Source organism: Malaclemys terrapin, chromosome 7, assembly GCF_027887155.1.
Source record: "Malaclemys terrapin pileata isolate rMalTer1 chromosome 7, rMalTer1.hap1, whole genome shotgun sequence".
In the NCBI taxonomy this organism is placed as follows: Eukaryota; Metazoa; Chordata; order Testudines; family Emydidae; genus Malaclemys; species Malaclemys terrapin.
The window spans coordinates 53,481,097-53,509,080 of record NC_071511.1 but is presented as its reverse complement, the minus strand read 5'-3'; the positions used below and the strand labels follow the sequence as shown (position 1 = coordinate 53,509,080).

General features: G+C 47.5%; 2 protein-coding genes across 5 annotated transcripts in view; both read right to left on the bottom strand.

The window, feature by feature from the left end:
* Positions 1–8,694: 8,694 nt before the first annotated feature.
* LOC128840365 (probable protein BRICK1-B) lies at positions 8,695–10,865 on the bottom strand. The gene is made up of 3 exons (XM_054034224.1): positions 10,692–10,865; positions 10,384–10,466; positions 8,695–9,786 (listed from the first exon to the last, which is right to left on the bottom strand). Exons 1-3 carry the CDS (start codon positions 10,807–10,809, stop codon positions 9,760–9,762), a joined length of 228 nt encoding a protein of 75 aa, XP_053890199.1. The 5' UTR covers positions 10,810–10,865; the 3' UTR covers positions 8,695–9,759.
* A 294-nt stretch (positions 10,866–11,159) lies between these two features.
* Positions 11,160–27,984, bottom strand: part of FANCD2 (FA complementation group D2) — a 178,659-nt gene continuing 161,834 nt past the window's right edge. For 2 of the 4 annotated variants that reach the window (XM_054034219.1, XM_054034221.1), the window contains exons 39-44: positions 27,683–27,721; positions 26,841–26,915; positions 24,668–24,742; positions 16,753–16,899; positions 14,487–14,570; positions 11,160–12,213 (exon numbers count right to left, since the gene is read on the bottom strand). In XM_054034219.1, the coding sequence (XP_053890194.1) occupies positions 12,142–12,213; positions 14,487–14,570; positions 16,753–16,899; positions 24,668–24,742; positions 26,841–26,915; positions 27,683–27,721 (492 nt within the window). In that variant the 3' untranslated portion in view covers positions 11,160–12,141. The remainder of the gene's footprint in view (positions 12,214–14,486; positions 14,571–16,752; positions 16,900–24,667; positions 24,743–26,840; positions 26,916–27,682; positions 27,722–27,984) is intronic. The other 2 variants (XM_054034222.1, XM_054034223.1) reach the window with 2 other exon arrangements.

The following is a 27,984-nucleotide window of genomic DNA, read 5'->3' as shown; positions in this document are numbered from 1 at the left end:
GGAGACAAATAATGTAACATTTCACCCAGTGAGGCTGAAAGGGTCACTGAGAGCCCCGCTTCTCTTGTTTGCAAGGGAAAGACCTGACATCTATCATGAGATGTCCACAGTTGTTTTAAGAAGGGTAATTGGTGCATGATGCTCTGGGTAGTTTTTCTGTTAAAAACATTTCCCACCAGTTATTTATATGGGTACTTTTCCTTCTGAGGAGGCCAGATGTTAGAGCACACCCATTGAACCCTGAAGCCAGGCTCTGGAAACCACCACTGAAACGGCCTCATGTTCCTTTCATTTTCGATATCTTTGGTGTTCGAATATTTACACTGTGTGTAGTTTGCAACAACAGATAAAGAAAATTGTGGGGTTAAGGGAGATTTTTGTAAATCAGCATGAGCCCAAAGTCTGCTTCACTCCAATTGGATCAGGTCATGTCTGTATCCAAGCCCTATTCCACACCTGATATTTCCAGAGACCTCTGAGGGGTACTGTAATGTGGGGTGAGTTGGAATCGTAAGCCATAAAGAAAAAGGTAAAGAATGAAGTCCTTTGCCTTTCAAGTCAACAAGCTGTCTCAGAGAGACTGACATTCCAGGACCCCAAGATTGATACCCTCTAGGGAAGAAAGTTTTTACATCAACATCAGGTGCCAGCAAGCTTGGTGAGTTTCCTGTACCCAAAAAAGCCTCTAACTTGAAGTACTCGGCAACTACACCATTCCTTGGTTCCTAAGCTCCTACTATGTGGTGAATCCAAAGCCTGAGATAGCTGCAGAATCTGTTATGGGGATAATATTTAAAATGTTATTTTCCCCTTTTCTATTTTTAGTTTTGTGTTTATTACCTGAGACACAACTGGCCTTTTTATTATATTAGGGTGTGAAAGGGTGGCTCACTGCATGAAAATCTACACAGGGAAGGCATCAGAATAGGTCGCCAAATCTAAATAGCTCTAAAACTCTGCCCTGTGAAATCATTGGATACTTGCTGCTTTTTCTGTGAAATGGTCAAAGAAACTAAGCTGTCAGCTATAAATTGCTAAGCCAGAGCTGTTAAACTTCTGCTTGTGAAAGTCTCTATAAGGTATGTATCTGTGCTGAGGGGCAGGGAGGAGAAGGATTAGCTGAGGCAATAATGAAATCTGAGAAGGAAGCTTTAAAGTTATGGCTTAAACATGAACAGCTAGTTGGTTTCTATACTGAATAATTCAACTAGTTGTGTGGATTGCACTGCCTGGGTGAAATTCTCTGGGGTTCAGAACTAAATGGACAGCCAGTTCCTTGGATTCCAGTTTTAGGACTTTAAGAGCTGATTATCTGCTGTCTTAATCTGATGATTTAACTAATTGATTTTGAGATTTGTTCTTAACTGGATAACTGTGTTGTTTAACTCTTAGTTTAGTACTGTTTATAGTAGCTCAGCCTTAGTGATATTTTGTTTGTTTACCAACCCTATAGATGCCCGTTCAAGCATCTGCTTTGGTTAATTGTCAGCAATCCCTGCTTAATTTGTCTAGAAAGAGCCACTTGGTAAAGGGCATCAAAACAGTGGGTGGATTAGAACACAAAAGAGCTCTGTATGCTGAAGATGTCTTGTTATATTTGCAAGCAGCCTCATTAAAAATTCTAGAACAATTGATTTGGGGGATTTAGACAAGTAGCGGCCTTCAAAATAAACTATGATAAATCTGAAACTTTAAGAATGAATATTCCCTAAAGGTCCAAACAAACTGTTGTCAGCTACATACATTTAAATGGGTAATGGAATCTTTAAAATGTTTAGGAATAGTGTGGCAAAATCTTTTTAAGGTAAATTACTCTGCAATGTGAAATCAAATAATAAAAGACACGGAGAATAAAATTAATGTGAATTTTCTTGGCTAGGGCAGGGTAGCCTTGGGAAAGATGAATGTCCTCCCAAAGCTATTGGTTTTGTTTTAAAAACAACAAGGAGTCCAGTGGCACCTTAAAGACTAACAGGTTTATTTGGGCATAAGTTTTCGTGGGTAAAAACCCCACTTCTTCAGATGCGTGGAGACACCTTTGTTAGTATCCCTGACATTAAAAACATGGCAATATGTGCTATTAAAATTCATATGGAAACATAAAAGACAAATAAGTTTTAAAGTGCATACCTACAAAGTGGAATGGACTAAATTTCTCTAATTGGGCTTATTAATATTATGCATCATAATTAACAGATATGATCAAGTGGGTTAAACTCAAACAAGACTGGAGCCCAGATATAGCTATTCATAGTAATTGTTGTGTTAAAAAGAAATTTAGGTCACCAAAAAAAAAAAAAAAAAATTGTCTGGTAAGCCAGACCACCTTTATAGCTTTGGAGAATTTGTTTATATTCCTGTTGCCCAGGCCCTCTCCCTTAGCTACTTTCATTAATAATCAGGAATATCCCTAGGAAATAGCAAAGTGACTATTAGTTGAGGTAAGAGCTGAGATTACTCAATTCCGAGAGCTGTTCCTGGACCCCGGTCTGAAATCATAGCCATATCTATGTAAAAATATAAAGCTCCAATATTTTCAGTATTTACAAGTCCAACATTTTATTGCGAAATCTGGATAGAAGATGCTTCTATCTAGACCCTTTAACCATGTTTGAGGAGTTGTCTAAAGAACAAGTTGGAAGAAAAGACTTAATTTCTAAGATGGAGACAATTTTGATGGAAAAAGAAGGATTTGGACAAAAATTGATCTGGCTGAGTGGTTCTTTCTGTAGGAAAGGCCAGGGACCGTGCATCTTCCGTTTATGTAGTTCATAAATATATTTTTTTGTAAATGACTGTGTAGCTGGCATTTAGATCTAACGCCAGTTAAAATACATCATATTTCTGTTATAGGAAGGTGCTCTCTTGGAGGAGTTGTGGGGAAAGGGTTAAAAAGAATTGTAGTTGTGTCCAAACATGAGATGGTTTTGGGAGGAAATTATTAAACCCATTCATCTTATAACAAAATGCAGATCCCCTGATCTGCTTACTTAATGCTCCAGTAAAGGATACGCCTTTTAAACAGGACAGCAGATTATTTCATGTTTTTATTGCTAGCAGCTAGGCTCCATATTGAACAGGATTCGAAAAAAATGTGATTCCCTCCTTCTGCGGAATTGGGTATATAAAAATATGGATTATTCTTGTCATAGAAAACATTCATATCAACTAAAGCAGTGCCAAAAATGGATAGGTATGTAGAAATCTGGTCACCCATTTTATCAGGCTCCGAGCAGGACAACTCCCCCCGCCAGAAGCCAGAATCTTTAGCCATGGTCTTGGAATATTAGCCTGACCTTGAATACATGACGTACGATGTAGAATGTTAATATTTTATTGTAACTTTGCCAGAATAAAAAGTTTTTAAAAAACAAATAAAAAGGCTATCGAGTCATGTCATTTTCAATATAGAACATGAGCCACAACCACTGTGATGCTGAGTGGCGATTGGCCAGTTCACTTCAGAGCCTAGTCAACTCTCTCTCTCTAACTTAACCCTTTAGTTCTCACAAGGGAGCAGCTGAGGGGGACACTGATCTCGGCTCCAGTTGCATGCAGGGGAGGCTCAGAGCATTTGTAAGGGAAAATGAGCTCCCTGCACACAGGCTTTCAGGAATAGGGATGGGTGGGGCAGTGTGGCTGAGTAAGGAGGGGGTGGTGCCTTTGAGTAGAGGTGTGTGTGTGTGAGCTTGCACTGCAGTCACTGCTGTGACCGAGCCCAGCCTAGGCCCCCTCTAGCATGCCCTGGGAATTGCACCTGGTGAGGCCCAGCTGACCTTGAAGGGCTGTTTCAAAGGCTTTTAAATGCAGATGAAGAGTTTGAGCATTTCAGCCACTGTGCTGTTGACAGAGCAAACTTGGGGTATGTAGTGGGACCACTAATGGCACCAGTATGAGGGGGGTCTTAATGGGACCAGTACTAGGGTATGTGCTGGGACCAATATGCAGGTGTGCCTGTGACCTGTACTAGAGTTTGCACTTGTGATTATATCTGCAGTCACAAGTCTTGGCCTGCTTTTGTTCTTAGAGGCTCCACATTTGAGAAAAGCACCAGAGGTAATTGTCATGCTGTTGAGCTTGAACCTGCAGCAACAGGAGCTGAACCCATAGTCATTAAATACAAACCTATCAAATTCAATTTAAACAACAAAAAAGGCTACAAAACAGCATGTCCTTGGGCCCGGGAAGGAGGCACCAACTCCTGTAACTGAAGGCACTGTTGCAGATGTCAGCTGCCACCATTTTGCAGTGCAACAAAGGACAGATCCCCCCTCAGTGCACATAAGAGGGTGTGTCCTAGAGCAGGGGCAGGGTCTCATCCTGAGGCTCCTCTAACATACTAGAAACACTCCAAGGGCCAGCAAGACGGGGGGGCCTCAGGACACCTGGCTTCAACCCCGCCCTGTGGGGAGGGCTCAAGGCTCCCTGCAGTTCTGGTCCCAGTTTCAGCCCCATGGCCCCTCTGAAACCAGCTTGTCTTCCTCCAGGGGGGCTGCAGACCTCTGGTTGAGAACTGCTGTCCTAGAGGGGGCCCCAGGAAGGGAAAATGGGTTTTTTTTTTTTTTGTCTAAGACAATGGGCGATTGTATAGGAAAGCTCCTATGGGAAAAACCAAAAGCCCTGGGCAGCCCGATAAGCAGTTGGGTGTACCACCCAGCAGTATGGGGAATTAACAGTGTTAGCACATGATTGTCTTTTTGATAGTCACTTGTGCCAATCTGACATCTCTGGAAAGCATTGATATCTGCAATGCATTAACACCAGGTGAAAGGGTACAGGTGTTTGGGCTGCAAAAATACAATCTGTTTTCTAACAAGCCAGGGAAGACACACTTGCTGACTCATAAAATCATTACACAAGAACCACAGCCACTGACCAGAAGACCCTACAGGGCCACTGGCAAGGTGCAGGAATGAATTTGTACAGAAATACAAAGCATGTTCAACCTAGGAGTAATTAAAGTGTCCAACAGCTCTTGGGCATCACATGGCCCTAAGAAAGACAACACAGTGAGCTTGTGTTGATTATAGAAAACTCAATGCTGTCACAGTACCAGATGTGTATCCCATGCCTAGAACTGATGATATGCTGGGCTTTTTAAGCAAAGTTAAATCATAGGACTGAAAGGGACCTCAAGAGGACTCCAGGATTCCAAGAGCAAGCATGGGTCCATCCGGAAGAGGGCACTATAAGAGAAGCCCTAATCCATTACACAGAAATCTTGCTGTTGAAACTGAGCACCATTTTAACTAGAATATATATATATATATATATATAATATTAGGGTTGGAAGAGACCTCAGGAGATCATCTAGTCCAATCCCCTGCTCAAAGCAGGACCAACCCCAACTAAATCATCCCAGCCAGGGCTTTGTCAAGCCGGGCCTTAAAAACCTCTAAGGATGGAGATTCCACCACCTCTCTAGGTAACCCATTCCAGTGCTTCACCACCCTCCTAGTGATTCTATATTGAATAAACTGTTTTGTTGTATAAAGTGTAGCCTCAGAGGCATTTTAACACGTACTATCTGTCCGTGGAACTCTTTTAAGGGCTGAGACAAATTCCTTTCCTATGCTTTACAAAGAACCCCAGATTAATGGAGTTCCTCATCATTAACAGAGTATATATTACTTCTGGGGGAATTCTGCACCAAAAAATTAAAAATTCTGTGCACAATATTTTAAAATTCTGCATATTTTGTCAAAACAACACAATATAATCACGCCAGTTTCAATTACTTTGGTAATTTAGTTAAACTACAATACAATGAACGGAGAATGGGAGTGGTTAGCATTGGAGGAAATCCCCAAACTCCCTTTGTCTAATAGTAACATGGCTAGATTTGACCGTTTGTTTCTGGTTATTAGTCAACAAATATATACAGCCATATGATCAGTATTACATCATAGGCAACTGAAGAGCAAGTGAGGGCTGGGAAATCAAGCTCACAATTTATACTGGCTACTGACCGTCTCCGGAAAGGTCAGTAGTAAACAGTTCATGGAGCACATTTTGATAGGAAAATGTTTCAGTCCAAAAATTTAGACCAGTTCTAATTAGTAATCGCCTTAAACATTTATAAGGCCATACTGTCATTTGCAATAAAGCTCCTTTACACGACTCTGGCAATGCTCCTGGGAGAATTCACAAAGAACAATGGGAACAATTCACTATGTAGGCAGGCTGCTACATTCTACTCTGCCTGAGGGGACAGAGCCTGCCCCACACCTATCTCCTCAGAAACATCCTGAAACCCTGCCCCTCCATGCCAGGCATCCCACAATAGCGAGCGAGAGGGACAGAGTCTCTCTTGTTTGTGCACATCCCCAGCAGTGATTGATGTCTCCAGACCCACGCCTAGTCCTGTCCCCCCTCTACTCCCCAACAGTGATATACCTCTCCGCTGGCTGCTCTGGGCACCTGAAATGACAAGCCTGCGTTACCGGGGAATGGCTTGTGACCGCTCTTGCGGCTTCCCTTTGCTTCCCTGTCAGAAATCATTTTTCTGCAGGGAAGCAAAGAAATCTGCTGGGGACGTGAATTCTGTGCATGCGCAGTGGCACAGAATTCCCCCAGGAGTAATATATAGTGGACAAGGGCCTGGAGTGTTTATGAAGCATTTTTAAAGTTTCCAATAGTTCTGGGGCCTTTGGCAGTCCTGGGGCATCTGGCCAAATTGATGTTAGCAGCTGCCTTAGTTGTAAATACTGTCACTCTGCTGAGGCTGGCAGGTCATAGCATTTCCTTAGCATTAGAAAAGTAACGAAGCCCTCATTGTATAACTGGGAAAATTCATATGATGCCCCACATTTGTCCCCACAACTTCTATTGGGAGGCTGTTCCAGAACCTCATCCCTCTGACGGTTAGAAACCTTGTTCTAATTTCCAACCTGAATTTGTACACTGCCAGATCATATCTCTTTGTTCTTGTGTCAAGATTGTCCTTTAGCTTAAAGAGCCCTTCCCCACCTGGTGTTTGCTGCTATAAATATAGCAGGGGGTAATCAGACCCCCTTCTTTACTTTCTTTCTGTTAGACCAGGGGTCTCAAACTCAGATGACCCCGAGGGCTGCATGAGGACTAGTGCATTGGCCCGAGGGCTGCATCACTGAACCCCCCCCACGCTGCCTCTGACCCCACTCCCACTCCACCCCTTCCAATTAGGCCCCACTCCTGCGCCACCCCTTCACTGCCCCATTCCAATCCCTTCCCTGAAGTCCCCACCCCAACGCTGCCCCCAGGGGGTGCAGAAAGGGTGCAGGGTGCAGCGGGGGCTGAGAGCAGGGAGTTGAGGTGCAGAAGGTGTGCAGGGTGCTCAAGGCAGGGAGTTTGAGTGTGGGGTACAAGAGGGGTGCGGCAGGGGGTCGGGGTGCAGGGTGCAGCAGGTGGCTCAGGGCAGGGAGTGCAGGAGGGGTGCGGGATGCGGCAGGGGGCTCAGGGCAGGGAGTTGGGGTGCAGGCAGGGTGTGGGATGTGGCAGGGGGCTCAGGGCAGGGAGTTGGGGTGCAGGCAGGGTGTGGGATGTGGCGGGGCTCAGGGCAGGGACTTGGGAGTGCAGGAGGGGTTCAGGGTGTCAGCTCCAGCCTGATGCCGCTTACCTAGAGCGGCTCCGGGGTGGCAGCGGTGCTCACTGGGGCCAGGGCAGGCTCCCTGCCTGCCTTGGCCCCAGCTCCATGCTGCTCCATTCCAGAAAGCAGCTGGAATCATGTCCCTGCAGCCCCTGGGGGAGGGGCTCAGGCTTCCCCGCTTGTGCAGCTCTTGCCGCTCTTCTAGGTACCTCCCACGAAGCTCCCATTGGCTGTGGTTCCCTGTTTCCGGCCAATGGGAGCTGTGGGGGGCGGTGCCTGGTAGGAGGCAATGCCGGAGCCCTCTGCCTCCTTCCCCCTCCCCCCGGCCCGAAGAGGCGTGCTGCCGGCTGCTTCAGAGAGCAGCATGGCGCTTGCAGCCTCAGGAGGCAATCCCAAGGGTAGGCAGAGGGGCGCGGGGAGCTTGGTGGGCCACACACAAGAGCCCCGCAGACCGCATGTTTGAGACCCCTGTGTTAGACTAAACAAGAGAACAACATATTAGAAACACTTTCCGGAAGGCTGCCAAAACAGTAGGATAGCAGGAAAGACTTGGGCCTACCAGAGCAGCTAGACTCCCTCCATTCCCCCTTATGAGCACTCCTCCCTCTCAGGGTGACAGAAACCACCATCAGCCTGGAATGGCCCAGCTCCCGGAGTCTTGGGATTAGGAGATAATTCAGCTTTCATTTAAAACCCATCAGTTTCGAGCTCTGTTTGTTAATGTGACCAGTCAGCCCCAAGAAACCAGGAGGCCAAAGATACCCGTGAGCTCACCAAAAATCTCATGACTTTCAGATGGGACCCACAGCACCACTGCAGTGCTGGGTGCTTCTGTCTGCAGAAAGCCCAACAGTGACTCAGTGGGGTGAGCACCCCTATTAACAGGACTGGAGTGTTAACACTCAAACTTAGTGCACTGGCACCATTAACTATTTCATCACTAATCATTTTAGGGGGGTAGAAGCGAAGCCCCCTGGGGCAGGAATTGGTGGAGGAGGGAAGGAAGAGAATAGCAAAAGGCAACTGCAGCTGTTACAGTAACAGGCCACTGTCACTTCTCTTGGCCAGCTGCATTCCATGGCCACGCTCTCGCCCCGGCATCCCGGACAATGCACTCCAGCTATAGATCAGCTCAGACCCCATCAGCAGAGGCAGTTTATTGTTGAAACACAAATGGAAGACACCCCCATGTGATACTACCGAATACAAAAGAGACAGAAAACTCTGAAACCCACCCTGCTCAGAGAGTTTAATCTTGGCACATTACCTATCCCCCTGCCTCCTCTCCCCGGTCCAAACACACACAGCACATCTACTGCTCTGTTTGCAGACTGGAAGGATGGATATACTTGACATTTGTGCTAAGAGATTTAAGTTGCAGTGTTTGCTAAAGCAGGGGTTCTTAACCGTTTTCTTTCTGAGTCTCCCCACCCCCGCTATAAAAACTCCACAGCCCACCTGTGGCACAACTAGTTTTCTGCATATAAAAGCCAGGGCCAGTGCCAGGGGGTAGCAAGCAGTGCATTTGCCTGGGGCCCCATGCCACAGAGATTCCACCGAAGCTACATGGCTCAGGCTTTGGCTTCAGCCCCTGGTGGCAGGGCTCAGGGCCCCAAGCTTCAGCCCCATGCAGTGGGGCTTTGGCTTTCTGCCCTGGGCCCAAGTGAGTCTAACTGGCACTGTTTGGAGGACCCCTGAAACCTGCTTGCGGCCCCCAAGGGGTCCCCAGACCCCTGGTTGAGCACCACTTTGCTAAAGGAACTGAAACCACCAGTGGAGTGGCCCACGAACAGCATGGACACTCACTTCCTCAGCCAGTCAGCTCCCAAGAGAAGTTTTCTTTCCACAAAGTGACCTTTGGCCCGAGAGATTCTGCAGCTACAAAGTGTTGGAGTTCTACATGCACAGCTGGGAATTAGAGAGAGATTAAGGGGTGCAGGAGTATTTGACAGCTGCATGAATCTGTCTGTATAAAATCACTGAATCCAACACGCTCATTTGCATTTTATCAATTTCCTCTGGAGTCACCCTGGAGCCATGTATTGAAGGCAGGGATACTGCATTGCAGGGGGCAGAAACAAGCTGAAGTCCTGTTAATAATGAGAAGTAACGAAGAAATCAGATGCCTGACAGTCAATTCTGGCACAGCCGCACAATCTTCTCCAGATCAGCTCCCCATCAGCCTCCTGCAGTTAGGTTAGAGTTTCGCCCTTTGTTACCTGCCAAAGAAGAGCACAGCTTGCAGTCACCAAGGGCTAGCCAGTCTGCCCACACAGGGAAAGTTAATGAGCTCCCGTACACTGGGAACTGGGTAAAAGTCATCCCTCGCAGCAAGGCTGGGCCCAGGCCAGTGTCACTGATTCACCAAGATCTCAGTTCTCTCTCCAGCCCTGTTGGCTCAAACCAATGCCCCAATGTAAATACTGTTGGGATGCCCACCAGAGTGTGCAGAGGGCAGGAGCTCCAGGACTACTATTCGGGAGAGAGGCCTGCACCACCACCCCACAGTAAGAACTAGCGCAGCGGGGCTCTATGTGGGAGTCCCACACATCCCCTCACTGTGTAAAGAGCAGATTAGTTGGTGGGCGGTGCTGGGCACAGCGTTACTGCCTAGCTGGGCGTGGGGGAAGGGGGGCAGCAGGGCAATACCCACTGGAGATGGGGTAAAAGCCGCAGGGGGGCTTGAACAGCAAGGCCCCGGCTGTCCCTGAGCTGCTAAGCGTGGGCTGAGCTCTGCACCGAGCTGCTCGCAGGGCAACCCCTCCTCCCACGCCGGGGCTGTCCCCTGGTGCCACCTCCCTTGTTCCACCCCTCACCCTGGCCTCGATGTACTCGATCCGTCGCTCCAGCGTGGTCAGCTTCTCGTTAAGGGTAGCGAGCCGGGAGCGGCAGGACATGTCTGCGGGAAGAAGGGTCGGGTCAGAGACTGCACCAGGCTCAGGCCCCGCGGTACCCGGCCAGGACAGGTGCCCCCCGCCCCTCGGGGAGCTCCAACCCCAGAACCCGCCCGAACAGAGCGCGGCGGGACGGAGCCGGGCGGGGGGGTCGAACTGGGGTGAGGTGGAGCCGGCCTAGGCCTGGTGGGGGGAGGGAGGTGCTGGAGCCGGGCCGGGCGCGCACGCACCGAAGGAGTTGAGGAAATCCGCGATCTTCTTGATGGAGCTGGTGATCACTTCGATGTACTCGCGGTTGGCCCAGTCCTGGTGGATCTCGCGCTGCACCGGGTCCTCTTGCAGCGACATGGCCGCCGCAGTCACCCCGCGCCCAGCCCCCCGCCTACGCGGCGCCGCCCGCGCGCCCAGTCCCCTGCCGCACTGCGCATGTGCGGGGTACAGATCGCAAAGGGACACATGATGGAGCCCCACCTTCGCGAGCCCGAACCTGGGGGAGCCTGCGGGAAGCCCGTATCCGCCCGCCCCAGCGGAGACCCGCCTCTGGCACCCCGCCCTGGGAAGAGCACAGGAGGGCGAGGTTAGCGACGGGCTCTACACCCCTACGGCCACCCCCTCGGGCCCCCAGCCCCCTCTGCAACCCCCCGACTTCGGGGCCACCCCCCCTACAGCCACCGCTACCCTCTAGCCACCCCCTAACACCCACTACTCTCCTTATAGCCACTGCTACCCCACACGATATAGGCACCCCTCTCACACTCCTTATAGCCAGCACCCCCCCACACACACCCTCTGTAACCATCACAGCCATGGCTGCCCCACACACACATCCAGGCTAAGCCCTGGAAAAGGCATGTTAGTCAGAGCTGTTAGAACCCCAGGGAGCTTTTCCCACAAGGAGAGCTTTATGCTGTACCCATACAATACACAGTGACTGATTCCACATGCCCAGGGCAGGGATTTCAGTTTAGTCAATGAGTTAGTAAACAAGGCATCTGGCATTAAGCTGTTTTTTGTAATTTACAACTATGATAAGCCTTTCTCTCACCATTAATGAGCACTTTATGTTGCCACTACTGAGGGCATTTGGATTGCTCTCCCATTGATTCTTCTGTCCCAATAAATGGCCAATGCAAGAAGGTAATTCTCACCAGGGCTCCAACAGCTGGACTGGTGAGGGAAGGTGGGTTTTTGTGCAAATATTTCATAGAATCTGTTCTTGTACAGTATCATTCTGTAAATATCACTTCTCTCACTTTGGCAACTAATCCAAACTTTCAGTGCGTTTCTAGACAGAAAGCCACAGAGTTTCCCCTTGAAATCCACTCCCTGGAGCAGCAGAGAAGGAAAGGAATTCATATGGAAAAGAGTTTATTAGGAAGTATCTGGAGGCAAGAACAAATAAAAATAGTTCTACGTCTGACTTTTTTTCCATATGTCTGGGTGCAAAACTCCCAACCGATATAGACTACACAACCAACACTAAATGGGGACTAAATACCATCTATAAAGACCTGGCTGCATGTGAACCTTCTTTACTGTTGCACAGTATTAACATCTCATCATGGGCATATAGCCTCCAACCCCCAGAGTCTATTCAGCTGTGACAGGTGTGGATTGTTTTGGATAATACCAAGCTTCTATGCCATGGGGAGCTAACAGAATGCTGGGAGGCTGCAAGGTCTACTCAGAACTCTCTTCATCATCATCATTGTGCTTGGATCGACCCTCGCTCCCTGAAATGTCACCTTCCCCCTGGAAAAGAGGAGAAATATTTATAGAACCAAGGACTGGATGTAACCTTGGGGGCCTGCAGACACAGATTGCATACAAGTCCTCCTCAGTGATCACTGGCAGGCCAGAAATGTCAGTATTCAAACAAAAAAGGGCCTGATTCTTCTCTCGTGTAGGTGTTGTCTGCACTACAGAGCTGAATGATTTGTACTTCATCAGCCATCTTGTACATTTGTTCCACCAACCACTCAGTGCATCCATGCTGCATAGCTTTAAGAAGCCCTGAAATTTCACCCCATATCCAGTCTGCTAGCATGCCACTAGTACTCTGCTGCACTGATCTGAGCCACAAGATCCTCTGGGACTGTATCTCTGTTTACTGCACCCCATCAGTCCATTCTCAAACATTTTTTGCCAAGCATTATAGGATTCCTCTGGTTTTGGAGAATTGTGAGAGCAGAGGTCAAACTCCCACGATTCCTTGTAAGAATCCTATAACTCACCAGCTTGCACAGCATTTCCAAGCTGTTTTAGCAACACAGTGGATACCAAGGAGTGCTGAAATGGCTGCGTAGGGCTGAGAGGTGTGTGAGTGGGTGGTGGTACTGGCCCAAGGAGGAGAAACTGGATGTGGAAGGGAGAGTGCAAAGAATCCTGAGGGAAGTGTCTTGAGGGGAAAGAGAGCAGAATCTCCTGCCTGATCCTCCAAACCTGCCTATTGTGTAGCTCTGTCCTGCTGTCTCTGACCCTGGAGGACTAGGCAGTGCCACACTGACTGGGATAGGGAAGTTAGCTGGCAGAGGAAGAGGTGCTGGGTGGCAACAAGAATGATTAAAGGATTAGAAGACATGTCTTATAGTGACAGACTCAAGGAACTCATTTGTGTTAGCTTAATGAAGAGAAAGTTAAAAGGGCTGACTTGATCACATTCTATTAGTACCTACTTGGGGAACAAATATTTAATAATAGGCTTTTCAATCTAGGAGAGAAAAGCATAACACGCTCCAATGGCTGGAAGTTGAAGCTAGACGAATTCAGACTAGAAATAAGGTGTACATTTTTAACAGCAAGAGTAATTCATTGTAATTGGAGTTATTCTCCATCAGTGACAATTTTAAACTCAAGATTGGCTGTTTTTTCTAAAAGATCTGCTCTAGGAATTATTGTGTGGCAGTTCCCTGGCCTGTATTTTACAGGAGGTCAGAGTAGATGATCACACTGGCCATGGAATCTATGAATCTATGTTGTCAACAAGGTTTGGTTGGAGCTCATGCCCTGCAGCTTGGGAGGACTGCTTGAGAGCGCTGCTGGGGAGAGTCACTACAGCAAGACACCAGCAAATGCCTGCTTTCCAGGGGTGGGAGAGAGACAGAGAAACCACTGTTCTAAGCAGCAAGATCACTCAAGCCAAAGGTGGGGAAACAGGCAGAGAAAAAAGAGAGAGAGAGTGAGTGTGTATGTGTAAGAAAATGGCACAAGCCGCTGGTGACTGGGAAAGGGCTCTTAAGGGTGTGGGGTTGTTGGGAGTCTGCACTCCTGCCTACAGAAGCAAGTGGGTGGAGCTACCCACTAGCTGCCTCTGGAAGTATGCTGTAGGGAACAATCCTGCCCTTACCAGTGCAGTAGGAAGAGGGATAAAATGGGACCTAATAAGGCATTTCCAGCTTTCACTTCAATGACTGCCCAGGGGACACCAGTATTTTTCCCATTCCAATGGACACAGGAGGGAGCTGGAGTGTCTTTGCTTCCCAGTAGCCAGAAAAGGAAATAGTCTGGTTGATTTGGGGTCCCAGTTTTGATTCATCTGGACTTTCTTTAGCTTAACTTCAGTCCAGGATGTACCCCCAGCCTCTGCCCAGCTCATCTGAAGCAAAGCAGAGCACTCCCTATTGATTTACCTACTGTGGCACGGGGCCTTCTCACCCTACCAAGAGGCTGTGCCTCATCTTGAACTAAAAATAGCAAATGTTTAAGAAAAAACTGCATTTGGTGAGAATAGCAACAAGACTGATTCTGCTTGCAGGGCTCAGGTTATTAACTCAGTCAAGAAAACCCAAGGGCTTTGCTGTCTGCATTTTTTTAAGATAGATTTTTTTTCAGTAGGCAGCAGGACTCTAATACGGTGAGGAGAAAGTGCTGTCTTGGAGCTGAGCAAGTGAGAGAGATGGTCTCTGCTCCTGCCCTGCAGAGAGAGCAGACACAAAGGTCATCACAAGTGTAACTCAACTTGAATACCACCAGGGATGGTCAGGAACCATAAAAGCAATAGGCACTGCTGCCGTGTACAGAAATACCTCAGCAGGATCTTCTCTGGGGAGCTGGGAAACTCCCTCCCCTGGGTCATTCTCTTCAGAATCCTGAGACAGGATCTCTTCTCCCTAAAGTGAACATGGTAAATACTTTGAGGCAAATTCATGCATGGAGCAGCAATAGCGACCCCTGCTGGAACAGAAATGCACTGCATTTGGTTGCAAATAAGATTTCTCTGCAGAGATGAGCTGCCCCTCCCCCCCCATATGTCCTGCTTGACTGCAGTGGGGGAGTAGGGGTGGGGAAAGAAAATGGTCAGGCTTGGCCTTTTTTTTTTTAAAAATATATATATATATGAAATGAGGCTTGGCAGTTTTGGGGCCCCCAACTGCCCCTTGTCCTTTTTGCAAGTCGAAGTGCCAGCCATCAGAAAGAAGGGAAAAGGCAAGGGGCAGTCAGGGTCCTGAAATGTCAAACATTGCAAAAATAAAAACTGTCCATTCGCTCTTGTCTCTGGACAGCATTTCTCGGTGCACAGGGCCCCAAACAAGCCTGGGCACCAGTTATTCCCCATCTCAGCCTGCAGAACAGCAGTGAAGTGGTGCACAAGGACCTCTGAATTTCATCCAAGTGAGGATCAGTAAAAAATGAATGCTCTCTCAACTTAAAGAACTAGTGCAAAAATATACAGCATCAATTCCACTGAAAATGCACAGATACCCTCTGATATTTCTCTGAACAAGCATGCTTGTAGTGCAGGCAGTTAAACCAAAAGTAACTCATTTTTTAAAATGAATAGGGCCTCACGTGACTCTGGGTTCTTTCTATTTACACTACTGTTGGTGAAGACCAGTTGCAAGGGGAAAGGCTTGTGAGAGCAGTGTCTTTCGGTCACTGACTTCAGTACAAAAAACTGGCAGGAGAATATTAATGTTACAGTGAAGCACTCAGAAGTCAGTAAATACCAAAAAGTTAAGGCTGCCTGTACAATCTTAACTCAAAAACACCAGGGGCAGAGTTATTACATCACAGTTTCTGAATGACTTGGTCACATACTACAGTTCTGCAAGACCGCTGTCTCATTCAGTGCACAGCCAAGAGGGCAGGAGTAAACAGCGAATGACACAGGGGTCTACAGAACTCCTGCCTCATTCGGGGTCAAATTCTATATGCTGACATTATTGGAATTACTCTGGATTTACCCTGGTACAACTCAGATCAGAATCTGGCCCTGACTACATAAGCTAGCTGGTGTTCAGTGAACGAAGCGGAGGCATGCTCACTGAACGATGAGAATAAACATTACTATAATACACTTACAAATAATTCGTTTTATTGATTGAAAACATTTACACTTAGAATTTATATTTTAGTTTTTAAGTGTATTTAAGGTGCAGCTCTACTCTGAAAAGCGACCATGCAAGAACGATTCCTTCCTATCTGCAAACTGTACGAGAGGCCGATCTGCTGACTTTGATGACCAAAGTAAATGTATACTTCATCTTACTGATGATGATGATGATGATCTACAAGATGAAAAGACCTAACTTGTTTCACAGTTTCCAGGCTGAATTGCAGGGCTGGACATTAGGAAACAAAACATTGTTTTCTTTGTAATCTGAGCATATTTGATTTGGAGTCAAGAGACACTCAATACCTAACCATACCATTAGGTTATTTAGAGTCACTTTTCCAAGCAGAGTAATGCTTTTGTTTAATTTAATACAAACAATTATTTTTAGATGGCAAATAGCAATTGTATTGTGGGCACATCTATTCTGTTTCTGTTCTAGTAGGTCATTATTTATCAGTAAATGTCAGACTCTTACCAGAAATCACCCCAACCTCAACAAGGGTTTGGCATCAAAGTCAGGAGATTGGCCTCTCGTACTGTTTGTAGATAGGAAGGAATGTTTCCTAATGCATGTAGGTTCTTTTATTGTTTTTAACATTTTCTCTGTAATGCTTTCTCCTTAGGAATAAAAATGCTTGCTTGGAAAGAGCTGTATGGTAACTTCACTGCGGGAAATTACACTGTTTATAACCTCTGAGGAGAAGGCAACGCAGGCGTGTTTAGCAAGTCTGCCTTGCTGGGGAACTCACAGTGCAGGCACAGGAGTGTGTGGCCTGGAAATATCCTGGTCAGGTGGGAGAGAGATGCGGGTCTTCAGCCAAGAGAGGTGATGGCTGGGGAGCTGGAAGCCTGAGAGTAGGTGCCCATGCTGGACCATGGAGAGGGAATACAGGTGCAATTTTCCTGAGCTGTGACAATACCCAAAGCAAAAGGACGGGCAATGCTGTGATCCTTACCTGCAGGTCCCTGTTTTTGAGGATGCCCACCCAGAATGCTTCCTGGCAGTGGTTGAAGGCCAACATGGCTTTTACTCGGTATACAAATTGCTCCAGGGACTTTTTCAATAAAGGCACATGGTTGGTCAATCCTAGGTCTTGGTGAATCTAAATATGGGACACAAACACGATGAAATTACACCTAATTCTTGCTTATTTTTTTTTTAATGGAGATATCCTATCTCCTAGAACAGGAAGGGACCCTGAAAGATCATCGAGTCCAGCCCCCTGCCTTCACTAGCAAGACCAAGTACTGATTTTGCCCCAGATCCCTAAGTGGCCCCCTCAAGGATTGAACTCACAACAGGTTTAGCAGGCCAATGCTCAAACTACTGAGCTATCCCTCCCCCCGAAGGCTTCTCCTGTTATTTAAAATCTATGCAGTGAGGCATCTTGGTGTAAAGAAGAGATGCAAAAGCAACCAAGGATCTGGTGTGGCTGGAATAGTCCGAGGAGAATGCTGCCATCTCTAGCCCCAAACTCTTTTAAGCCGGATTTATATATATAAAAAAAAAAGATTAAAAATCTTTGCAAGCTTATTTTAGCCTTTTGTGCAAGAGGAGACAAAATTACTCCCCTGAGCAACCCAAAATTCCTATCCAATATGGAGAAAGGCCCAGTGAGCCCTAACGTCCCTGTCCAGCCCCACAATGACAGCTGGTAACTCCCACAGACAAATCCAACTCATTCCCCTTTAATCTGTTCAGTACTGTGGAGGGCCCAGTTTCTGCTGGAACCCATCTGCTCAGCCAGGGGCCTGTTCCAGCAGTTTAGCTCTGTACATCAGTGATATAAAACTCTTCTGAGTAGGTCACATCCTATTGTCTTTGCTCAAGGCTCCTTGTTTTACCAGTTTCCTCTCAGAAGGAATCAGTCACCCAGTGTCTACCATACACACATTTCCTCTCACTAAGATGTACCGTCCACCAGGTAGAGTGATAGAAGCTACATACTCTGCACACAGTGCTTTAGAAAGAGGGAGCACAAGATCCTAGGATTCAACTAAGAGGCTATAAATTCCTGCTCCTTGGCTGGCGGCCCTCCCAAGCTCCTCTCCCTTGGCAGTGCCCTTCCTCCCTGTCTCAATGACCTCTCCCGTCAGAGTTCCAAAGAGTCCCTACACAACACACAGGCTCCACTGGGATTCCTGGCTCCAAGCATTCTCACATGGGTTAAAAACCTAAGGAAATTTCCTGGTAAAACATTTTGCTAGGCTGGAGTTAAGCTTGTAACTGTCAGGTACCGAAGAGAAAAACTGAAGAGAATGCTGATGCTGTTGTTAGTTTCCTCAAAAGAGATTCAAACATGGTCTTGAAAGGCACAGTTAGGGCCATCCACTCTGCTGTTACTCTTCTTCCTTTGCTAAAATAGACTTTCCAAGCACCAGGCCTTCAAGCAGAACCTGCCAGGAGCCAGGGGACAGCCAGAGGAATGGGCAATGGGATTTTCCTGGGACAGGAACATCAACGTACCAGATCCTGGGCAGTCAGTCAGTCTGAGGCAATTGAACCTTCTCTGCTCCTCTGCCAGCATTGAGATAGGCAGAGGAGCTCTGCGTGGCAGTGTGGGGTAGAAGTCAAGACATGGATTGGTCTATTTGATGTGTAGTGAGGTGGAGTGGCCTCCCCCCATTTGAGAGCAAGGGACCACTATGGATGAGAAAAATGTCCTCTGCCCTACCTTGACCTCTCTGTGACGGCTGCAGAACTGATTCAGCTGAGAGCCAAGCTCTGCAATGAACAGAGGGCTGGGACGCCTTCCACTGAACAAATCAGGTGAATTACTTGCTTGAAGTGGAAGCATTCCCTGCAGGAGATCCTGCTGGTTGAGCTAGTCTGTCTCCTAAGCAAGATGCCAAGCAGGTGAGATTCTGCCCAGAGGAACAGGTTTTTTTGTCTCCTTGGCTGGAGATCTGCTTCTTGTGTTTCCTCTTGTTAATGTAGGCTAGAGCTGACATCATGATTTCTGTTCACAATTCCTGGCCCAAATGAGACAGGAAGGCTGCTCCTCATACTTTTCTACTAGTATCTACAGAGATAACCATGTGCTGGGATCTCTCGGGTCGCTCCTCTCCATCAGGGAGGGAGTGAGCGGTATTCCACCATCTCAGGGAAACATGAGGCTGCATCCAAAGCAATTCTGTTCTTGTAGTCACCTTCCTACAGGCTCCGTTGAGAGAACAGATATATCAGAGGAATAAATACCAGGGTGGGAGAGGAATTAATTAAGGTCAGTACCAATGTGGACACAAGAACAAATGGATATAAACTGGCCATCAGGAAGTTTAGACTTGAAATTAGACGAAGGTTTCTAACCATCAGAGGAATGAAGTTCTGGAACAGCCTTCCAAGGGAAGCAGTGGGGGCAAAAGACATATCTGGCTTCAAGACTAAGCTTGATAAGTTTATGGAGGGGATGGTATAATGAGATTGGTCTTTGACTATTAGTGGTAAATATGCCCAATGGCTTGTGGTGGGATGTTAGATGGGGTGGGATCTGAGTTACTACAGAGAATTCTTTCCTGGGTGTCTGGCTGGTGAGTCTTGCCCACATGCTCAGGGTTTAGCTGAGCGCCATATTTGGGGTCGGGAAGGAATTTTCCTCTAGGGCAGATTGGCAGAGGCCCTGGGGGTTTTTCGCCTTCCTCTGCAGCGTGGGGCACGGATCACTTTCTGGAAGATTCTCTGTATCTTGAAGTCTTTAAACCATGATTTGAAGACTTCAATGGCTCAGACACAGGTTTGATACAGGAGTGGGTGGGTGAGATTCTGTAGCCTGCGTTGTGCAGGAGGTCAGACTAGATGATCATAATGGTCCCTTCTGACCTTAAAGTCTATGATTCTATGAACAGGAAGAGCATAGAGGTCAAGCATGTTGCTATGCCCAGGGTCCTATAACCGAAGCCATAATTCCCACTGGCTGCAGGACTTCTGAGCTTAGTCCTCCTCACATCCTTAGCCTTTGACAGATGATGCTTTTTGGGGAGCACAATCGCTTCCTCCCTACTAAAGGAAGCCCCAGATGTGCCAGTTGCTGCGATGGGTCCGGCACTCTGCTCTTCACTGGTGACGAAGCCTGAGGAGGGAAGGCATTTGTGCCACAGTGTGGAGTCTCTTGTGCTACTCATGTGCAGCTGATCAATAACTGAGTTAGGGAGTGATCTGGATCTTTCAATGCTTGAGGGTGGCTGCTGCCACAATCCGCAGTTTGGAGGATACCTAGGAGGCTGTGCATAATGAATAAGCCTACAGTGAGAAGGAGGGGAGAAGTAGCTAGCCTAGGTCCTGGAGTCCCAGTGCAAAACCTCACGATGGTAGGCAATATAGTCTGCAAGCTTAATATACTAAAATCTCTTTCCAAGGCAAGTTAGTGATAGAAAGGTAAGGGAAGTGTCATTTGATTCATAAAAATCTACAGAATCATAATTTCAATAGTGCCATCCTCTGTGGCATGGCAGGGGGAACTTGCTGCCCCATCCACCTGGCTCCCAACTCCATGTCCTCCAGTTGGTTGAAATTTTGATAATACAATGTTGCTGGAAATGGGTCGAGTTGGGTATCATTGAAAGCTCCTTCTCCCATGAACATAATGGTACTAAACATGAGAAACCTAGAACAATTCTGTAGATAGATATTGGAGAAAATGTTTAAAAATCAACTTTTTTATGAAAGCATAGTTGAACACAGGCATGCCAAACATGCAGCCCTCGCAAGTTAAGTTGTGTCCCTTGGCTGCCAGTCTGTGTTATCAGTTAATGCTCAGAATAGGACACCTGATTAGTTTTTTTAACGTTACAGATTTCTATAAATGGAAGGAGTGCTTCAAGCTGATTTGCTATCATCAGCAAAAAAGTGGTTCAGTGATATTGCTTATCAGCTTTGTTTATTATGCCAAGAGTGGTAACAAGGCACTGGTTAAGACATCAGTATCGGGTCAGGAATTACTGGAATCTATCCCCAAACAGTATGCACACAGCTACATAACATACATTACATAACATAATTAATTACACTCCCAAACTAATTAATTACAAAATCCTTGTTTTTACTTTGGTCTTAATCATTTTTAGGCATCAATGGGGAGACAAAGAGTACCGACTAGCAGCTGAGTCTTTGGAGAATACCACTGCGGGGGACCTGGCTAAACACAACAGGGAGGGAACCCGGGTGGGGTTTGGGAGGAGGATCGGTGGGAAGGAAAAGGCCACTAAAAAAAGGTTAAAAAAATGACAGCCTTTTGCTTGGGCTGTCCACTGGGGTGGAATGGGAAGGTGTACGGAGCCTCCCCCCCCCGCGTTCTTACACGTCTGGGTGAGGAGGATATGGAACATGGGGAGGGGGGTACAGGGGCTGTAGCGGCACTCTGTTTTCCTGCAGCCGTTCCTGAAGCTCCACCAGACGCCGGAGCATGTCTGTTTGCTCACGCAGCAGCCCCAGCGTTGCATCCTGCCTCCTTTGATCTTCCTGCCGCCACCTCTCATCTCGAGCGTCTCTCCTCTCCTCACGTTGGTCCCTCATGTCCTCACATTGGTCCCTCATGTCCTCACGTTCACTGGCTTCTTTCCTATACTTTGAAACCGTGTCCTTCCACTCATTCAGATGAGCTCTGTCACTGCGGGTGGATTCCATGATTTCTGCAAACATCTCGTCTCACGTCTTCTTTCTCCGACGCCTTATCTGTGATACCCTTTGGGACGGAGGAGGGAGGCTTGAAGAATTTGCAGCTGCTGTAGGGAGGGGAAAAAAAAGAGAATTTTTTAAAAAGATACATTTTGCAGAACAATGCTTATACTCTTTCATGGTGACCAACACTATTCACATTACATAGCACATGTGATTTCTGTGCAAGGTCGCATTTTGCCTCTTAATACTGAGTGCCTGTGGCTTTGCTGCTAGAGATCACAGGTCCGGGCAACAGATTTCGGCTTGCATGCGGCCATGGTAAGCCATTGTCTTTCGGCTTCTGCGCCCTCCTTTCCCACATACCAAGCAAAGCCCGTTGAGTGCTGCGGTTTTTCTGTTAACATTCAGCAGCAGCAGAAAACAAACTAACCACCCCCCCATCCAATTCTCTGGATGATCGCTGTACCCCTCCCCCCACCGCGTGGCTGGTATCAGGGAAGATCCCTGCAGGAACCAAACTACCCCCCCCCTCCCTCCCCTCCCACCATGAATTCTCTGGGATGATCGCTGTACCCCTCCCCCCACCGCGTGGCTGGTAACAGAGAAGATCCCTGCTAGCCAAACGCGAAAAGCTCAGGGCCAATTTCCCCCCTTGCACTTGGCTAACTGCAGGGAAGGATTTCTTTTCAGCCACAGGCAAACAGCCCAGTAGAAACGCCACCTCTGTCCCCTCAATTAAGTTCCCGTATTTCAACCAGGTTACCATGAGCGATATCACTCTCCTGAGGATTACACAGCAAGATAAAGAATGGATGTTGCTTGAATGCCAGCAAATGCCGGGACCATACGCTGCCAGGCTTTGTCAGGCAATGATACCAGATTACTTGCTGCAAGCATGGCGTGGTCAAGTGTCCTACCATGGAGGACGGAATAAGGCTGCACTGCCCAGAAACCTTGTGGCAAGGCTTTTGGGGTACCTCCAGGAGAGCTTCATGGAGATGTCCCTGGAGGATTTCCGCTCCATACCCAGACACGTTAACAGACTTTTCCAGTAGCTGAACTGGCCGCGAATGCACCCCAAGTCCTCAGGGCAAAGTAATCATTAAAAAACACTTGCTTTTAAAACAAGTTTGATATTTTAAAAGGTAAACTCACCTGAGGTCCCTTCCATGGGGTCATGGTCTTGGATACTGGCTTGGGAGGGTTGGGAGAGTACTTCAGTCAGGCTGAGAAAAAGATCCTGGCTGTTGGGGAGAACGGAGTGCTGGGTGCTCTCTGCAAGCTCGTCCTCCTCCTCCTCTTCCCCATCCGCAGAATCCTCAAGTGTAGCTGATGAGACTATCCCCGACCTGCCATGGTCACAGGTGGGGTAGTGGTGACGGCCCCCCCTAGAATTGCATGCAGCTCGGCGTAGAAGTGGCATGTCCGTGGCTCTGACCCGGAGCGACCGTTTGCCTCCTTTGTTTTTTGATAGGCTTGTCTGAGCTCCTTGACTTTCACGCGGCACTGATCTGAGTCCCTATTGTGACCTCTCTCCATCATGCCCTTGGAGATTTTTTCAAAAGTTTTGGCATTTCATCTTTTCGAACGAAGTTCTGCTAGCACTGAATCCTCTCCCCATATAGCGATCAGATCCAGTACCTCCCGTACGGTCCATGCTGGTGCTCTTTTTCGATTATCGGCCTGCATGGTTACCTGTGCTGATGAGCTATCTGTGGTCACCTGTGCTCTCCACGCTGGGCAAACAGGAAATGAAATTCAAATATTCCCGGGGCTTTTCCTGTCTACCTGGCCAGTGCATCCGAGTTCAGATTGCTGTCCAGAGCGGTCACAATGGTGCACTGTGGGATAGCTCCCGGAGGCCAATACCATCGAATTGCGGCCACACTAACCCTAATTCGAAATGCTAAAATTGATTTAGGCGCTACTCCGCTCGTCGGGGTGGAGTACAGAAATCGATTTAAAGAGCCCTTTATTTCGAATTAAATGGCGTCGTTGTGTGGACGGGTGCAGGGTTAATTCGAATTAAGGCTGCTAAATCCGAATTAAAGTCGTAGTGTAGACCAGACCTTACCATTTGAAGACCAACATTACGACACTTGCAGAGCTACATTGGTGATGTTTGCCAAGAAGCAGACAACAGGAGAAAAATTGCCACCAAAAAGGGGTGCATTTATACCTGCTATTAAGAGGGCAAATTATCAAGCAGTGAAATGGCTCCAGGATAATCGAGTGCATCCAAAACTACCCTTCCTTGTCAGGAATGGATTGATCTTGGAGGATGGACTGATCACACTTGTGTGTGTGAAATACTGTGTGTGAAATACTATGTGCTCCCGAATCAATCCTTCAGCTAATCAAATGCTCGTGTGCAAAGACCAGATGCTCACCTCCCTGCAAATGTTTGGCCAGCAGCCTGCCATGTACCGAGATGTGCGAATGCGGCACTGACAAGGATCAGTGTGACACTGTATCTAGCAGTGGTGCCCTAGATGGAGACAACATTGATGATGACTTTGATGAATAAATGTTTTCAGTCCTAAATGTCTAACTTCCCTAGCATTACCAAAGAGCAGTGTCTTTTTTATGTAAGCCATGCATCCTTGTGTTAAAGTATAATTAAACAACTGCTGATTTTTAAACCTTTTCTTGAATATATATCTATAGAATTGTTTTAGATTTGTCATGTTTGGTACTATTGTGTTTGTGGGAGAAATGGCTTTTGAGTGATACCTAACTCAACCCATTTCTGACGACATTGTATCAGCAACATTTCTACCAATGGGAGGACCTGGAGCTGGGAAGGGCTGTAGGGGGGAGTGAGTCCCACTTGCCAGGCCACAGAGGATGAGACCATTGAATTTATGATTCTGTAGATTTTTATAAATCAAATGACCCTCCCCTACCTTTATATCATTAACTTGCCCATGGAATTGCATACTCGTCCAGACTAATGGGCCTGGACAACAGAGGAGACCGAGCAGATGAGTAAACCTGGGAAGTATATTCCCTGGGACAGCTACAAGGAAGTGCAGAACAATCTGTGCTTACTGAATCCAGAGCAGCATTGCTGTCGGGACACTTCAACCATGACGGGACCTTTATCCTGGTCAAATTTCTGTGAAGAAGAGTCCTGTGTGGGACCCCTGGAGACACCATGTGAGGAGACGGTGACAGACACACACAGAAATCAACATAGATTAGTAAGGCCTTGCAAATACAAGAGCTAGTGTAGACTCTAGAGTCTCCCTTACCTTTGAATGGCCACACATGTGATGAAGTTGTCTGGTGCTCAGCTGTAAAGTTTTCAGCAAACTCTGCACGTCTTCCTGTGATGAAAAGGACCCCTGAGTCACTGGTACTGAATTTTCAAATCTATAAGAATTTGCTATCCATCACAAAGGATAACTTGGAAGCAAGAATATCACCTCTCCTATTCATCCTACCAGTGCTGCAGAGATATTAAGACATATCTCTGCCCACTCCACAGAAAATACCCAACAAGTTAAGACACGGCAGCCATAAGGGAGCTGAACTCTGTGCATAGTCTCATAACCAACAAGAGAATGTGCTCACCAGATGTATCATGTTCCACAGCTCTGCAAAACAGCCAAGTAAAGCCAGACATTTTGAGCTGAATCTGTTCTCTATTCTCTAGCACAAAACCCGGCACCTATAGGATCAAGGTGCCTTAGGGGTGGGGAAATCAGCTTTTCACAAGCAACTTTACCCACTGGCTGAAATGCCATTGCAGTCACAGAGCAGCCAGCCCCACATTGCAGCCCAGGCAGCAATAACATGTAGTCTATAATGCCCCCACCAAGCTCAGAGACTGAGACCAACATCTTCAAAAGTTTGGGTAGCCACAAGTAGCAATTTGGGGCCTGTCTAGAGACTCTAGTGGGGACTATGCACCCTAAGGATCTTCAAAGCTGGCATTTGAGCACACTCACACTGTCCAAGTGCTCTGGGGCTTGAGCTCTTCAAAGGGGTAGGGTGGTCTCAGATATGGCAGCCTAGGAGAGAGCGAAGAGAGAGCATGCTCCTGCCTCCAGAAGCAAGGGGGCAGAGCTTCCTAGTTCTCTGCAGCCTGGGGAGGACACTCCAGGAGAAACGTTTAATCAGGCACAGACAGGCTGATGTCAGACGAGTCTGGTTCGTTAGCACTTACCATAAATGTGCTCCCTCCTTCCAAAGACTGCTCAGAGACTGGCAACTGAGACACCACATCCAGTGTGGCCACAGAAGCCCCTGGAAATGTCAATGTTTTGGTGCCCAAATTATTTTTTTATATGCATTTGGGCTGCATCTCAGTCCCAGTCATGATACCTCGAAAGCCTTAAATTCTAGGCAACTATGGAACTGTCAACATACTTTCTCCAGTGGGCCAGACAGTCATGGTGCAGACCACAGCATATGAACATGTCATTTTCAGCCAAACTCTCCACTACTCTGATGCACTCTCCTAGTTCAGCAAGAAACTCCAGCAAGGGGTGGCCAACCCTCTGCCATGTTGGGTACGACCCAATGGTCTTAGGGCATCAGCCACACCACTAAACCCCATGGTCACAGTCTGGGGATGGAGGCAAGAGAGAGGAGCAGCAGCAGGCAGGAGGTCTGCTGCCAGCATCCTAAGGCCAGCGGCCTAATGATCTCCCCCAGCAGAGCTGCTTAGTGATGCTGCTTGATGTGGTACAGAAGGAGCCAGCCAGGACTGATTGAGGAAGTGCTGGTTGTGGCTCTGCTGTTAGGTTTCTTTGGTGCCAAAACACTGCAAGCTCCAGCTGTTCCTGTGCTCTGCACATGTGGTGTTCCAGCAATCAGTTTCCAGGCCAGAGGATTCTGTGTGTGTGAAAAAGGGTCTGGCCTGGAGATTACTTTCCACTCTAGCAGACATAGGTCAAGTGACTGAGATCCATGCCATGAGATTTGTGACCTCCAGCTTCTAATATTGTAGTGCTCAGTACCGGAGAATGAAACCAGGCAGGAAAAACTCCACCTGGCACAGACCACAAAAAGCCACCTACTGACCTACCAACAGCACTCTGCTACCCTGTTCATATTAACTGTCTACTCACCAGCCTGCATGCATGTTTCCTAGCCCATCGTTTGATCTAATGGGCTGGAGGACATGAAATAGGTCATCTCAAAACTGCCAAAGTTCACAAACGAGGGGCTTGCTTTAATCCCAGTTGTGTTTAGATGACTACACAGCTGAAGTGATGAAGATGGCTATTCTCAAGTCTGCATTGGCCAGGAGGCTGCAAACATTATTTTTGGATGTAGACTATGTAAGTATGATCCACGCTTTTGTCCTCTCAAGACTGGTCTACTGCAATGCACTCAAGAAGCCAGTTGCTGCATTCTGCTCTTACTTCAGCTTCCAAATGGATTTCAGACAAATCTCTGTGCCTCTGAAATTCTTACCCTGTGCTTTTTAAAGCTATAATCCAAGAGAGGCATGGCAAGCTTCAGGAAGGCTTCCACAAAGAGGCGGCCGTACTGTGAATGCAGAAAGATGATAAATAAATACATCACACACTTTTTCTTATTGCATTTGGCTATTCCACCAACCAAACTTTAAATTCCTCTTTGAGTGAGCCAAGGGCAATTCCACATTAGCAAGGAGTTCAGGTAAACAGGAAAAGGTTCCTCTCTTTTAGGGCAATCTCTTCTAAAGGTCCATCACAGATCTCTCCTGCTTAAGGGCTAGATTTGGATCTCCATTTCCTGTGAGGAGTCACACTGAAATCCAACTGCAAACAAGTCTGGTAGCTTTAGAGGGACATTTCCTTTTGCTAGTGATTAAAGTTCCTGTTATGCACAGGGGCTATATCATATCACTAGGAATACAAAATGAAACAATAATAATAAGCAATGAAGCAGCCAGTGTGTGAGGTCCCAGCTGGAAAGGGGAGGGCCATGGAGGGACACACACTGCTGCCTTCTGGGCTCAGCATGAAAACTGCCTGTGGCTGCTCTGTGAGCCCTCACTGTAGTTGTTGTGTGTGTAGGATTCCATAGGCAGCAGAGGCCGGGGAAGTACCAGCAGTGGAGCTCCAATGGAGTCCTGCTGTTAGGCAGTCTGGGTACAAATGAGGGCAGAGTGTCCAAGAGCCAGTGCATTTGGGCATGAGATAGAGGCAGATCTGCTGCCTGACCTAATAGAGAAGAGGAATTCTGTAACCGCTGCCCACCCCACCGAGGGAACAATTCCTGAAAGACCACAATCAGGCTGCCATTCTCTGCAATCTTGAGTTCTCACTTACCTTCAGGCAAATGCTGAGCACGGGCCTGCTGTCAAACACCTGCTCAGAGAAAATGAGAGAGTCCGTTTAGCCCCACCCGGATGGGGGAAGGAACAGTGGGAACAAGAGCAAGCAGGTAAACTAGCACTTAGCTGATGGCATCCCCAGTGTTAGGGGTAGCAGTGGGAAGCCAGGCTCAGCTGGAACCCATTCCCCGATCTAAGCAGGGGGGGAGGGGAGGTTTGTGTGAATAGTGTGGGGAGCTGGATGCTTATCCATGTGGATAGGAAAGAGCGGGGTGTGCAAGGTACTGTGGATGTGTA

What these genes read in the sequence shown, in the direction of transcription:
- LOC128840365 (XM_054034224.1), bottom strand. Translation starts at nt 10,809, where the DNA reads ATGTCGCTGCAAGAGGACCCGGTGCAGCGCGAGATCCACCAGGACTGG. An exon ending in GGATTTCCTCAACTCCTTCG is followed by an intron (nt 10,467 to 10,691) that starts GTGCGTGCGCGC and finishes TTCTTCCCGCAG; the next exon opens with ACATGTCCTGCCGCTCCCGG. An exon ending in TCGAGTACATCGAGGCCAGG is followed by an intron (nt 9,787 to 10,383) that starts GTGAGGGGTGGA and finishes CTTCTTTGGCAG; the next exon opens with GTAACAAAGGGCGAAACTCT.